General features: G+C 44.4%; 1 protein-coding gene across 1 annotated transcript in view; it reads right to left on the minus strand.

Annotated features, from left to right (window-relative positions):
• The window catches only part of LOC110537246 (unconventional myosin-XVIIIa), a 108,995-nt gene that overhangs the window by 30,162 nt on the left and 65,749 nt on the right, over positions 1 to 13,084 (minus strand). Inside the window, exons 20-30 of the mRNA XM_090192061.1 lie at positions 12,410 to 12,475; positions 9,148 to 9,276; positions 4,465 to 4,608; positions 4,091 to 4,180; positions 3,676 to 3,795; positions 3,408 to 3,522; positions 2,133 to 2,260; positions 1,859 to 2,013; positions 846 to 969; positions 510 to 710; positions 316 to 426 (exon numbers count right to left, since the gene is read on the minus strand). Of these exons, the coding sequence (XP_090048187.1) occupies positions 316 to 426; positions 510 to 710; positions 846 to 969; positions 1,859 to 2,013; positions 2,133 to 2,260; positions 3,408 to 3,522; positions 3,676 to 3,795; positions 4,091 to 4,180; positions 4,465 to 4,608; positions 9,148 to 9,276; positions 12,410 to 12,475 (1,383 nt within the window). The remainder of the gene's footprint in view (positions 1 to 315; positions 427 to 509; positions 711 to 845; positions 970 to 1,858; positions 2,014 to 2,132; positions 2,261 to 3,407; positions 3,523 to 3,675; positions 3,796 to 4,090; positions 4,181 to 4,464; positions 4,609 to 9,147; positions 9,277 to 12,409; positions 12,476 to 13,084) is intronic.

A 13,084-nucleotide genomic window follows, 5' to 3' on the forward strand; every position in this document is an offset into this window, starting at 1 on the left:
AATGACTGTGTAGAAGAAGTTCCCTGTGTCATTATAGACGTATGTAGTCAAAATGTTCCAAACAACATGCCAAGTAGACAGCCATTACCAGATCTGGTTGTCATGCAATGACTGAATTCAGTGTAGCGCAATTTGACACATGAATGCCTACACATTTAATGTGTGTTTGTTGAAGTGCCGGTCAGAGCTGTTTGCTGTATACGTGACATGGGTTGGCATGTTGTTACTCTAAAGTGAGGAATTTATGTATAGGTGATAAAATCACAAATAGGCCTGATGTGGAAAATACCTCAGTCATATGTACATCCCTCTTACCTTCTTACTGCAGGACTGCCTGATCTCCTCCACCTCCTCATCCTTGCCCTCTATGTCTTTAGAGTGGGTCTGCCGCAGACTCACCATCCCCATCTCCAGACGTAGCTTGGCCTGACACACACACACACAAATACAGTTCTAGACTGGCAACTCCTATATAGGCTCTGTATTCTTCCCCTCTTCACCTCCTTCACCTGCTCCAGCATCTGGATGGTCCCGGCCTGCTCATCCAGCTCCTCCTCCTGGTCTTTGACCTTGGCTTCCAGGTCACGGAACGTCTTCTTGGTCTTGGACAGCGACGACTCATCCTTGGACTCCTGGGACAACAGGTCCTTTAGCTCTGCCTCCAGATGCTCCACCTTCAGCTGGATGGCACACAGCTCCATGTCCTTGTCCTGCAGGCAGGGGGCAGCACAGAGACATGTGCACTCAGAGGACTCTTGGACTAGGCCAGACATTCAGAGGACATGGACTCCCCAGGGGGAACAATTACATTATGATCTGTCATCTGTGTCCAGGTTGTACTGTACCTGCAGCTGCTGGCACAGACTGAACAGCTCCCCTGTCATCATGTCTCTCTCCCGGCCCAGCTTCTCTCTCTGTGTCCTCTCTCTCAGCACTTCATCCTGGGCCTGGCTCTGCTCAAAGTCAAACCTGCATCACACACACACACACGTTACACTACTGACAGGCCTTCATACAGACCTCTCCTTCACTCTCCACTGAGTTTGGTCTTACAGAAAAAGTATAAATATTACAGATAATTTTCATCCAATAGATTGTTCGGACGCTCTGAATGAAGTAGAAGATTTGATGACGCAAGCAACAACACTTTCAGTCTAAGTTAAAAATATTTAAGCAGGCCCATTTGTTGAGTTAAATCATTTAGAACTCAATTCACTGCAATAAGAGGAAGCATTTCACCTCCTCTCATCCCACCGAGGACTATTACTAACAGTACAGCCTCCATTCTAGACTCATTATAAGCACTCAGCTTTAAAATGTTAACAGTTAGCTGTTAATTTACAAAAGCATTCTAATCATGACCATAATGTTCTATTCAAATGTCTGGGGCAGCCACACTTAGGAGTGTTCAACTGCATTGTGAAGTGTTCTGAACTGTCAGGTCCCGTAATTCTCTTTTCTTCTCTAAGAGAAGCGGTCCTCGGCTTTGCACAGCTGAAAATGATTACTCCCACAGAGCATCTTCAATTAGCCCCAAGGGAGAGATCACATTCTGCCACAGCACAAACCTCTCAAGTGCTAAAAGTCTGACTCACTTTCTCAGCTAATGTAATTACACAGATTACAGCCCGTCTCTATTCTCTGTTCAAATGAAAAAATATTTATTAGTCTCCTGGATAGGTCTGCTAATGTACGTGAGGAAGTTTCAGGAGACAAAAGAAGCAGGTTCCTCACTTTTCACTAAAAACATTTCTATAGTCATTATTCTAAAACCAGTGCTGTTGAATGACGGCTTTGCTCTTGTGTATTAGTGTGTGTGCGCGTGTATCTGCAAATGTGAGTAGGTGCGTGTGCATACTTCCTCTGTTTCTTCTCCAGGTCGTGGTTGCGGCTCTGCTGGCCCTCCAGGTGCAGCTTGGTGTCCTGCAGCTCAGCCGTCAGTCTGCTACACTTCTTCTTCAGCAGCTGCACAGAGCGCTGCACTTCATCGTTGTCCGCCTGCAGGTCAGTCAGCTACACACACACACACAATAAGTATGAATGTTATGATGCATATGAACATAACTCCGGTGAATACGTGCACCAGAGTAATACATGATAAGGCCAGAATGAGCGTAACACCAAGGCCATACCTTCCTCTCCAGAGGTCTTTTACTCTGCTGCTCAGTCTCTAGCATGTCGTCAAACTCCTGCTGAAGTCTCTTCTTGGTGAACTCAGTCTCCCGGATGCCTCGTTCGTACTTCAGACGCCACTCTCCTCCTGAGGGACAGACCAGTGACAGTACATAGGGTCGGGGAGTGACCGAGACAGACCATGTGACATTTGGAGTGACCGATCCTCTGATGCTGGACCGGCTGACTGAACGAGGCTTAATGCAACGGAGGATCATTAGGATATAGAAAGAGCTGCTGTGTGTCTCACATACACATGTTGCCAATGACAGACAAACTTTTCTTCTACCAAACTTTTCATCATGACTTGACAATATAAGTGGAAAAAGCTTCAAGGGAACAAGAATATCCCTCAAGATATCGTCTCTAGGTAAGATGACATTCAAAGTTCAACAGCTACCAGTAGATACATTTCAAAACTGACCGGACACCATTAAAGTAGACTATAGAATCTGTAAGGGTTTAGTGGAGACGCAGAACCTAATATGGCATAGAGCATTCTACCTGGGCCCACAGCAGTGGCTGTCAGAGCGTATCTACACTAGAGCAGTGGAGACTAGAAGAGTGTCCAGGTTCATTTATCAGATGTTTGAGAGGCTGTAACAGACATTTGCATATTTAAAGAATAATGACAGCTTCCAGGAGCCACCGGCTCTGATCCACAAGATTATTTTCTCATTTATCTGAAACCTTCAAACTCTGGCTTTATTCTTGAGGATGTGGGGGCTGGGTACTCGAGCGCCTTGATTTAGGGGCAGAGAGACTCAAGGACAATACACTCACAGCATGACATCTCGCTAACTGCAGAAGGGGATCAGAGACAACGAGAGAGAGAGGACTAAGGCCTGACAGTGGGTATTTTAATCCCACACCAGTAAATCCATAGAAGACGGGCCAATTCATGGACAACATGTCATTATGCAACTTTTGACCCAATTATCCTACTGTATGTAGTCTCGGATATTGTACTAGTGATGAGTCACACAACAGCCTTCATATTAGCTTGGAACTATTAAATACCATGGGCCACTTTCTAAGCTGTGTCTGTTTGCCTCTGAAAAAACAACAATGATCATAATGCAATTTACAACCTAACCTTTACTATGTAATATGTGGGTATCCTCTTTTACAAGTAGTCAAATGCATTACCTTTCCCCAACCATAATTACAACCGAATATTTGCCATGCATACACAGTGGGTTTTGTGTGGATAGTCTATAGGCATCAGACCTCACCTGGATCGTCATCATCGTCCACGTCCTCATTGAGCTCTGCTGTTCTGATGAGACGAGCCTCCATCACCTCCATCTCCATACACTCCATCTGCTTCTTCATTAAGTCAAACGTAGCCTAAGGTAGACAGAATATTAAATATTCCCGCTACGAAATATTATTTCCATGCTCCATCTTACATGTCCTATTACTTAGGCTCACTGACAACCAAAATGGACTAGTGTAAGTACAACTACTCAAGAGTGAGTGAGTGCATGTGTCCGTCTATACCTGCAGGTCTTTCATGTCTTTCTCCAGGTTCAGTCTCTCAGACGTCTCGGTCTCCAGCAGCTGGGAAGCCGACTCTCCGGCGTTCCTCTCGTCTGCAAGCTCTGCTGACAACTCTGAGATCTGGAGGAACACACAGCAGTCAATGTGTATGCCCCATGGCCCGGCCTATCTTCAGTCACAGAAGCCCTCGACAAACTCACCCTCAAAAAGCTTCCTACGAAGCCTGAGAGTGATATCCTCAGACTACTTTTCTTATCACAGACGGAGTCAAACAATGAACAACGGTGGACTGTTTGAGCTAATAACCTGACACAGCTTCTGGTGAATAAAGCCAGTATGACTGAGTTACTGTCTACCACTTCTGCAGCAAACACTCTTTTCCAGAATGCAGTGCATAGAAGAAAGGGAGACTCACCCTGCTCTCCAGTTGATCACTGTTCAATCTCACTTCGTTTCTCTCTTTCTCAGTCTTCTCCAGCTTTCCCTTCAGATGCTGGATCTCCTCCTGGAAGAGAACATACAGCAAAAGGAAAATTATGAGAATGGGAAAAGGACTGTAGAAACAGCTGAGGTAGCCATGTTGGAATCCTATGCAACATGAGAGATATTCACCACTCCCAGCTGACATACAGCATACGGAGTCGACTCATGGTTGTGGGTAAGCAAACACCCATTTCAAAACATGCAAACCCTTACTTTAGACATGAGAAGCAGATTTGCAGTGGGTGTGAGGTTGGGTGGTTAAACAGTCTAACAATGTCCAGAACAGACAGAGACAGGGATACTCACGCATTTTCCTCTGATCTGTTCCTCTGTGAGCTGCACCTCAATGAGGGGCCGTACAGTGGTAAACAGCTTCCACCAGGGCCAGCCCTTCACTCCTTTATTCTTCTTGATGTTCTTCTGGATGCAGCGGATGGCCAGGTCATGGGTCTGCCCAGCACACAGAGAGAAAGAGTGGGTGTGACTGTACTGGACTGTACTGTATGGGCTGAGAGTGGAAGCATAGTGCAGTGCAGAGCTATCTCTACTAGGCCTACAGAGTACAGAAATAGTTGTGTGTTGAGTGGATCTCTGGTGCCAACTAGAGAAATAATATCTCATCAGATTATTATTATCAGTCTAAACTCCAATGTGATTTACTGTAGTTCTCGCTAAACCCCACATGTACTTCTACCAGTCAAGGGTTTTTCTTTATTTTTTACTATTTTCTACATTGTATAATAATAGTGAAGACATCAAAACTATTAAATAACACATATGGAATCATGTAGTAGCCCCCCCCCCCCCAAAAAAAGTGTTAAACAACTCAAATATATTATTTCATAGGAGATTCTTCAAAGTAGCCACCCTTTGGCTTGATGACAGCTTTGACACTCTTGGCATTCTCTCAAACAGCTTCACCTAGAATAATTTTCCAACAGTCTTGGAGTTCCCACATATGCTGAGCACTTGTTGGCTGCTTTTCCTTCACTCTGCAGTCCAACTCATCCCAAAACATCTCAATTGGGTTGAGGTCGGGTGATTGTGGAGGTCAGGTCATCTGATGCCACAGCCTGGAGGTGTGTTGTGGTCATTGTCCTGTTGAAAAACAAATGTTAGTCCCACTAGCCCAAACCAGATGGGATGGCGTATCGCTGCAGGATGCTGTGGTATCCATGTTGAATTCAAGTTTGCCTTGAATTCTAAATAAAATCAGACAGTGTCACCAGCAAAGCACCCCCACACCAAAACACCTCCTCCTCCATGCTTCACGGCGGGAATCACACATGCAGAGATCATCCGTTCACCTGCTCTGCGTCTCACAAAGACACGGTGGCAACCAAAAATCTTGAATTTGGAGATCATCAGACCAAACGACAGATTTCCACCGGTCTTATGTCCATTGCTCATGTTTCTTGACCCAAGCAAGTCTCTTCTTATTATTGGTGTTCTTTAGTAGTGGCTCCTTTGCAGCATTCAACCATGATGGCCTGATTGATGCAGTCTCCTCTGAACAGTTGATGTTGATGTGTGTTACTTGAACTCTGTGAAGCATTTATTTGGGCTGCAATCTGAGGTACAGTTAACTCTAATAAACGTATCCTTTCCTGTGGCGGTCCTCATGAGAGCCAGTTTCATCATAGTGCTTGGTAGTTTTTGCGACTGCACTTGTAGACACTTTCAAAGTTCTTGAAACTTTGATGGACTTTAATTTATTTTTGTACATTTGAGCTGTTCTTGCAATAATATGGACTTGGTCTTTAACCAAATAGGGCTATCTTCTGTATACCACCCCATACCTTGTCACAGCACAACTGAGCTCAAACAGATTAAGAAGGAAAGAAATTCCGCAAATTAACAAGGCACACCTGTTAATTGAAATGCATTCCAGGTGACTACCTCATGAAGCTGGTTGAGAGAATGCCAAGAATGTGCAAAGCTGTCATCAAGGCAAAGGGTGGCTACTTTGAAGAATCACAAAGAAAATATATTTTGTTTAACAATTTTTTGGTTACTACATTACTCCAAATGTTTTATTTCATAGTTTCTGATGTCTTCACTATTATTGAACAATTGTTTTGCAGCATCGACTAACCAACCAGGCCTCGTCAGTCAGCCTTCTCTGGAGGGTTGCTACAACAGAGCATGTCCCAAGGCTGGAAGCTATTTTGATTAATTAAATCAATACATCTTGGCAGCCGATAACAAGTTTTTACACAATTTCCGTGTAGCTTCTGCCGGATCATCTCTAGTAGTGTCAGACTATGGCAAAACCCAATTAGAGAAACACAATATTCTCAGCATTCCCCACCGAAGGCAGCTTCTATGGCCAATTAGGATTTGTCATACCATGAAAGCCGAAACACAATGCTACATTCAGCAAATCTGAGACGGACACTCAACAGGACTCATTTGTGATGTTTAGACCATAATGAATAAAGCAAACAGAAGATTAGGCCACTTGCAAGACGAGAATAAACAAAAGGCTATTCATATTGACAGGGCCTGTCTGTCTCTACTGTACGTCAGGCTGGAGAGAGGATGTGAATCCTGGACCAAGATTCAGACAATCATCTAGGGCTAGATGTTATTTGCAGGGTAATAACTTTGGTTTGTTGTGTCTTTCTCCTTGCCCGAGGTGTGGGTATGCCTGTGCGTGAGTGTGTGTGTGGTGTGCATGCATGCGTGCGCTGTGCGTGTGAAGACTGAGCGCTACTTTACTGTGTAGGAGAAGCACCTGCCCACGCCACCTGCTTCCACTCAGCACCGTGCTCCCGGACTAAAAACAAGAGATTAATTAAGAAGCCCATCGGCTGCTCTGTTCAATTCCCCCCGGCTCCCAAAGGTTTACGTCAGGAAAGAAAACACACAGGGGAGCACGGGCTGTGTGTGTTTCAAAAGAAAACATCCTGTTTTCCATATGCCCCCTCCACTACGAGGGAGAGGGGAGAAAGAGAGAGGCAAACAGGTTCAAAGAGAAATTGTTGCTTCTCAAACGGATGATATGTACTGTATTTGTAATGAAGTCACGCTGGGATGACTTCAAAAAGCTCTGAAAGCCATGATTAATCTATCAACAGTTACAGGACATTCTATGGCATCAACCACCACGTGTCTAAGTATATTTGCCAGCCTGACATTTCTGAATTACAACCATATGGATTCAGACGTGTGACCTAAGAAGTTGTGCTCATCTTCGTTGCCGCTGCTATAGAACACATTCCTAACATCCTCAGTGTATTTCATCTAACCACAGCACATATGTTAAGAACGGATACGTCATACAGTGAAAGTCGAATCATGGAAGCCTAATCAAATTTCATGAACGGGGAAAACGGAGTGAGAGCCCTAGTGGGTTTTACTATACAATCATTATTATAAGACAGGCCTCTGGATAGAGACACACTTAGTTCATCTTCCTGCTGGAGAGGGAGGGAGAAGGGAGGGAGGGTGAGAACTCGACACAGTAATATAGCACTTCACCGCATTCCTCCAATTACACTGGTCTAGGGCTGGTGCATTTGGAATAACTACTTTTTTACCTACTGCATATATTTGCCATTCAGGTGATTTTCAGGGCAGACAGAGAAATGCACATGGCCTGGTCTATCATCATTATCACACTGACTAGAGGTTTCAAAATGAAAACCTTATTGTTTTATAGGTAATCTAGATCTATGACTTTATTATGTAACAGACGAACTGTACATTATCTAAAAAAAGTAATAGAACGTTCAAATCGGGTCAAAAACCTGATATTTCCAGTGAACAGCAGGGTTGGCTCAATTTGAATTGAAGGCAGTCAAGTCAGGAAGTGATTTGAATTTAAAATACTGAAAATGTAAAAAACGTTTTACATAAATAGCTTCTACTTTTCAGTTTGAGAAGTTATTGACAATAAATGCCCTTTTATTTTTGATTATTGAATAGTCATTTTAGTTAACTTCCTGAATTGACAGCCTTCAATTCGCATTGAGCCCAAACCTGGTGAACAATGAACCACTAAACCAAGAATTACTCAAACAAATAACCCTTTAGACTTCCATTTGTCCACTGGAATATAAATAACTGTTGATACACTGAAATGAAACAACCACTCTTAGCCAGATGAAATCAGATAACCTTAGCCATCATCCATAATTGAGTACTATATCTCACCACACAAAAACCTGAACTTTAGTTCAGAGACAAAGATTTTACAAGAAAAAATAAATTGAATCTTATCTTTCTATTGAGAAAACAGAGAAGGCATTCAGAAGAAAAGTAGTCTAGCAGTGTTAATGGATTTAGTAATGCTACAGTTAGTCATCACACAGTTCCGCAGTGCAGATTTCCTGCCCTTTCCAACCGATTAAATAGCGCTCCTCCCCCTCAGCATGCCTCAACCGCTGAACTTCATAAGAGAAAAGCATTGGGTTTTTCCCGGCTTCCTATTTCCACCACATTCCCATTACTCAAACGCTGCTTATGTTGTATACATTTTTTTATCACAACTCTTAAATAGATGCAGTGATGATAAAAAGAGCTAAAGCAATAAACAAAATTCCCCTAGACCTACTATGGAAGATATTGCCGCATATGTCCGTTTCTCAGAAAGCTTAAAGCCATATTAGATTAGTTAGAGAGTTTAATAATCACATGTTCAGGTTTGCAAATTTAATTACAGGGTACAGTGACATTTTTTAGCTCCGACCTCCAACAATACAGGACAAAGTGAAATATAACAAAAATAGGCAACCATATCTCCCAATTTTTTCTCTCTGTCTCAAAATGATTTATTTATGTAAATCATGGAAAATAAATCCTGGATTTCAAACTATAAAATAGATATTGGACAGTCACAGTCATAGAGCTGTACTTTGTATGTCAAGGCTGTCTGTCTCCTTCCCTGTTTATACCGTTAAATCCTGACTTTCTTCTCTGACAGGTACACTCCAAGAAGCAGCAGCTAACTGGATGACCGTGAAGCCGTGCTGAAGTCATGCCTACCTCCCTCTTCTTGAAGGCCTGTCTGGCCAGGTATCCACTGCAGGCTGCTTGGAACAGGGTGATGTTGTGTCTGGTCTGCTCATCCCTCTGCTCCTCCAGTTTTGCCAAGGTCCCTGCTCTGAAGAACAACTGGGGACGAAAGTACACACTTTTTAGTTCATCAAACAGAAGGGAAATAGTCATCTTTGTTCAATTTCGCAGCGGATTCCAACAATTTTGGCACATAATTGACCTCAAGAAAGTATCTGCCTTTTTAGCACCTACTGTACAAATAGATGACATTAACTGGAAAGGTGATAATCCATCCCTTGTAGTCTAAAGAAAAGGAGAGAAGGCAATCTATTGGATGATGAAGTCGTTATCTCTGACAGTGTTAGCATTGTGTCCCTATTGGCTAGGTCAGAGGTGAAACAGATTTAAAGGAACATCACATGCTCCTGTCATTCACACACACAGAAAGACAATCATGCCAGTGCTGTGTGAAGCAGTGTGAAGGCTGGTGGCAGTCATTCAGCTCCTTAAGGCGAAGGATAGATATTGATGGGAGTGGCGTCTCTATAAAAGGCCTCCATAGTCAGGCTCCAGCATTAATGACCCAACCTCCCTGACATACATGAAAGAACCAGGAGTTGGAACTGACCCAAACAAATAATAAAATAAGGTGACCAGATTTTAGAAATGAAAATTAGGGGACATTTGTTTTTAGCTGTGGACATGGAACTACACTGCTCAAAAAAATTAAGGGAACACTAAAATAACATATCCTAGATCTGAATGAATGAAATATTCTTATTAAATACGTTTTTCTTTCCATAGTTGAATGTGCTGACAACAAAAATCACACAAAAATTATCAATGCAAATCAAATTTATCAACCCATGGATGTCTGGATTTGGAGTCACACTCAAAATGAAAGTGGAACTTTCTCACACTACAGGCTGATCCAACTTTGATGTAATGTCCTTAAAACAAGTCAAAATAAGGCTCAGTAGTGTGTGTGGCCTCCACGTGCCTGTTTGACCTCCCTACAACGCCTGGGCATGCTCCTGATGAGGTGCCGGATGGTCTCCTGAGGGATCTCCTCCCAGACCTGGACTAAAGCATCCGCCAACTCCTGGACAGTCTGTGGTGCAACATGGTGGATGGAGGATGGAGCGAGACATGATGTCCCAGATGTGCTCAATTGGATTCAGGTCTGGGGAACGGGCGGGCCAGTCCATAGCATCAATGCCTTCCTCTTGCAGGAACTGCTGACACACTCCAGCCACATGAGGTCTAGCATTGTCTTGCATTAGGAGGAACCCAGGGCCAACCGCACCAGCATATGGTCTCACAAGGGGTCTGAGGATCTCATCTCGGTACCTAATGGCAGTCAGGCTACCTCTGGCGAGCACATGGAGGGCTGTGCGGCCCCCCAAAGAAATGCCACCCCACACCATGACTGACCCACCGCCAAACCGGTCATGCTGGAGGATGTTGCAGGCAGCAGAACGTTCTCGACGGCGTCTCCAGACTCTGTCACGTCTGTCACATGTGCTCAGTGTGAACCTGCTTTCATCTGTGAACAGCACAGGGCGCCAGTGGCGAATTTGCCAATCTTGGTGTTCTCTGGCAAATGCCAAACGTCCTGCACGGTGTTGGGCTGTAAGCACAAACCCCACCTGTGGACGTCGGGCCCTCATACCACCCTCAAGGAGTCTGTTCCTGACTGTTTGAGGAGACACATGCACATTTGTGGCCTGCTGGAGGTCATTTTGCAGGGCTCTGGCAGTGCTACTCCTGCTCCTCCTTGCGCGGAGGTAGCGGTCCTGCTGCTGGGTTGTTGCCCTCCTACGGCCTCCTCCACGTCACCTGATGTACTGGCCTGTCTCCTGGTAGCGCCTCCATGCTCTGGACACTACGCTGACAGACACAGCAAACCTTCTTGCCACAGCTCGCATTGATGTGCCATCCTGGATGAGCTGCACTACCTGAGCCACTTGTGTGGGTTGTAGACTCCGTCTCATGCTACCACTAGAGTGAAAGCACCGCCAGCATTCAAAAGTGACCAAAACATCAGCCAGGAAGCATAGGAACTGAGAAGTGGTCTGGTCACCACCTGCAGAACCACTCCTTTATTGGGGGTGTCTTGCTAATTGCCTATAATATCCACCTGTTGTCTATTCCATTTGCACAACAGCATGTGAAATTTATTGTCAATCAGTGTTGCTTCCTAAGTGGACAGTTTGATTTCACAGAAGTGTGATTGACTTGGAGTTACATTGTGTTGTTTAAGTGTTCCCTTTATTTTTTTGAGCAGTGTATTTTTAACAATCAATTTCCGCTTTAGATATAGTATCTAGCCCGATATGGAGAAGAGGGGAACATACTGTACAATGTCATGAAATTGGCTTTAAAATCAAACTGATGTTTCTCTTTTGCCCTCTTAGAAAGGTTCTGCACAGAGGGTGCTGGAAAGAATGACGTGTCAGCCGTACTTTGTCCATCCTGTAACCGCCGTCTGGGTTATATTATGATCCAAATGGATACATCAAATATGACTCCATCTCGTTAGCCATGTGACTTCCTGTTGTGACAGTGTTTACCACAGTGAGAGTTGCGTGGGCCAGTGTCATGAGAAGATTTGGTGCTGCTGTTATTTGGCATTCGGCTGGGACCACGATTGTTGCTAGGACGCCGTTGGAATGCTTTGTGAAGCACCATTTTGGTGTTAATCTACAGATAAACTTCAAACCCCGAAGGCAACTGCAGCGGTCTACAAAACAATTACCGTCTCTCCAATGTTGTAATATGGCCCATTAAAATTACCAGCATCTGGGAGCATAGGAGCCATTGTTTCTCCCACTGTTGTTTCTCCTGATTTTCTTGTTGGCTTTGGGCCACTTCTGAACTGATGGGATTAAACAAGTCCATCAACTGCCAGAAACTACTCCATAATGAAATGAATACAAAGGAGACATGATTGTGCGTCTCCCAGTGAGGCTGGAAGGCAGGCATGGCTCTCACATCCATCCTCCACAGTAAAGAGACTTCCAGGGCAGCCAACACTTTCCAGACAGTTCACCCAGTGACAAGCACATTCCTCAAGGAGAAACACCTGGACGGAGGAATCTATAGCTACAAATTAAGGGAATCTACTGTATGCAACAACAGTTTGAGTTTCTATAACCCCTAGCACACAATATAATAATATGAACAGAGGTAGTTTTACAAGTGACTCATTCAAGGTGTGAGGTTTTACTGTGGTAGTAGTGGTACTCACCCTGCTCAGTCCCATGTGATAGCTGTTCTTCTCCAGGTCCAGGGACTCCAGCAGCTCCTCCACAGCCTGGAAACACACTCAGATCAGTCCCTGCCCTACTACCCCCAGATTATCCCTCTTCAACAGTCCCGCAGAGTTGACGGCTAACACAGAGGAGCCCAACAACCACTTCTCTTATCAGACAGATTGACAGAATCCTGAACTATATTCCTTTCACATTCTCCCCTCACACCTCTGCCCCCAATCCCCAACCTCTCCTTTCTAGAGAGTAGAGGGTGTGCAGGGAGAGCAGCAAATGAAAACTGACCAGACAGCTTGTTCTTCAGAATCTACCTGCTCCAGGCTCATTCCTCCGGGCCCCGTGGTAGTCTTGGCCCCATAGCAGTCTTCTAGATTACACTGTGAGAGGGGCTGCAGCCCAGAGCACTGGGGGTCTTTTGTCTGATGCCATTTCCAAAGAAACCCCATTCTGAGAAGCTGACGCAGGAGAAATCTGCTTTTCTCGTTTTTTACCCACTTCGCTCTTGCTCTCCCATATGTTTCATTCCCCACCGTTTCACTTCAGCCGGGCTCCTCTTGCAGGGGGCCGATACACAATTGACTCTCATTGATAGATACCCTCAGAGAAAAGGTTGGATTACACTGAAACATGTTAAAAGGCCCAGTACAGTCAAT

The sequence above is a fragment of the Oncorhynchus mykiss genome, chromosome 12 (assembly GCF_057628025.1).
Source record: "Oncorhynchus mykiss isolate SJ-2025 chromosome 12, ASM5762802v1, whole genome shotgun sequence".
NCBI classification, from domain to species: domain Eukaryota; kingdom Metazoa; phylum Chordata; class Actinopteri; order Salmoniformes; family Salmonidae; genus Oncorhynchus; species Oncorhynchus mykiss.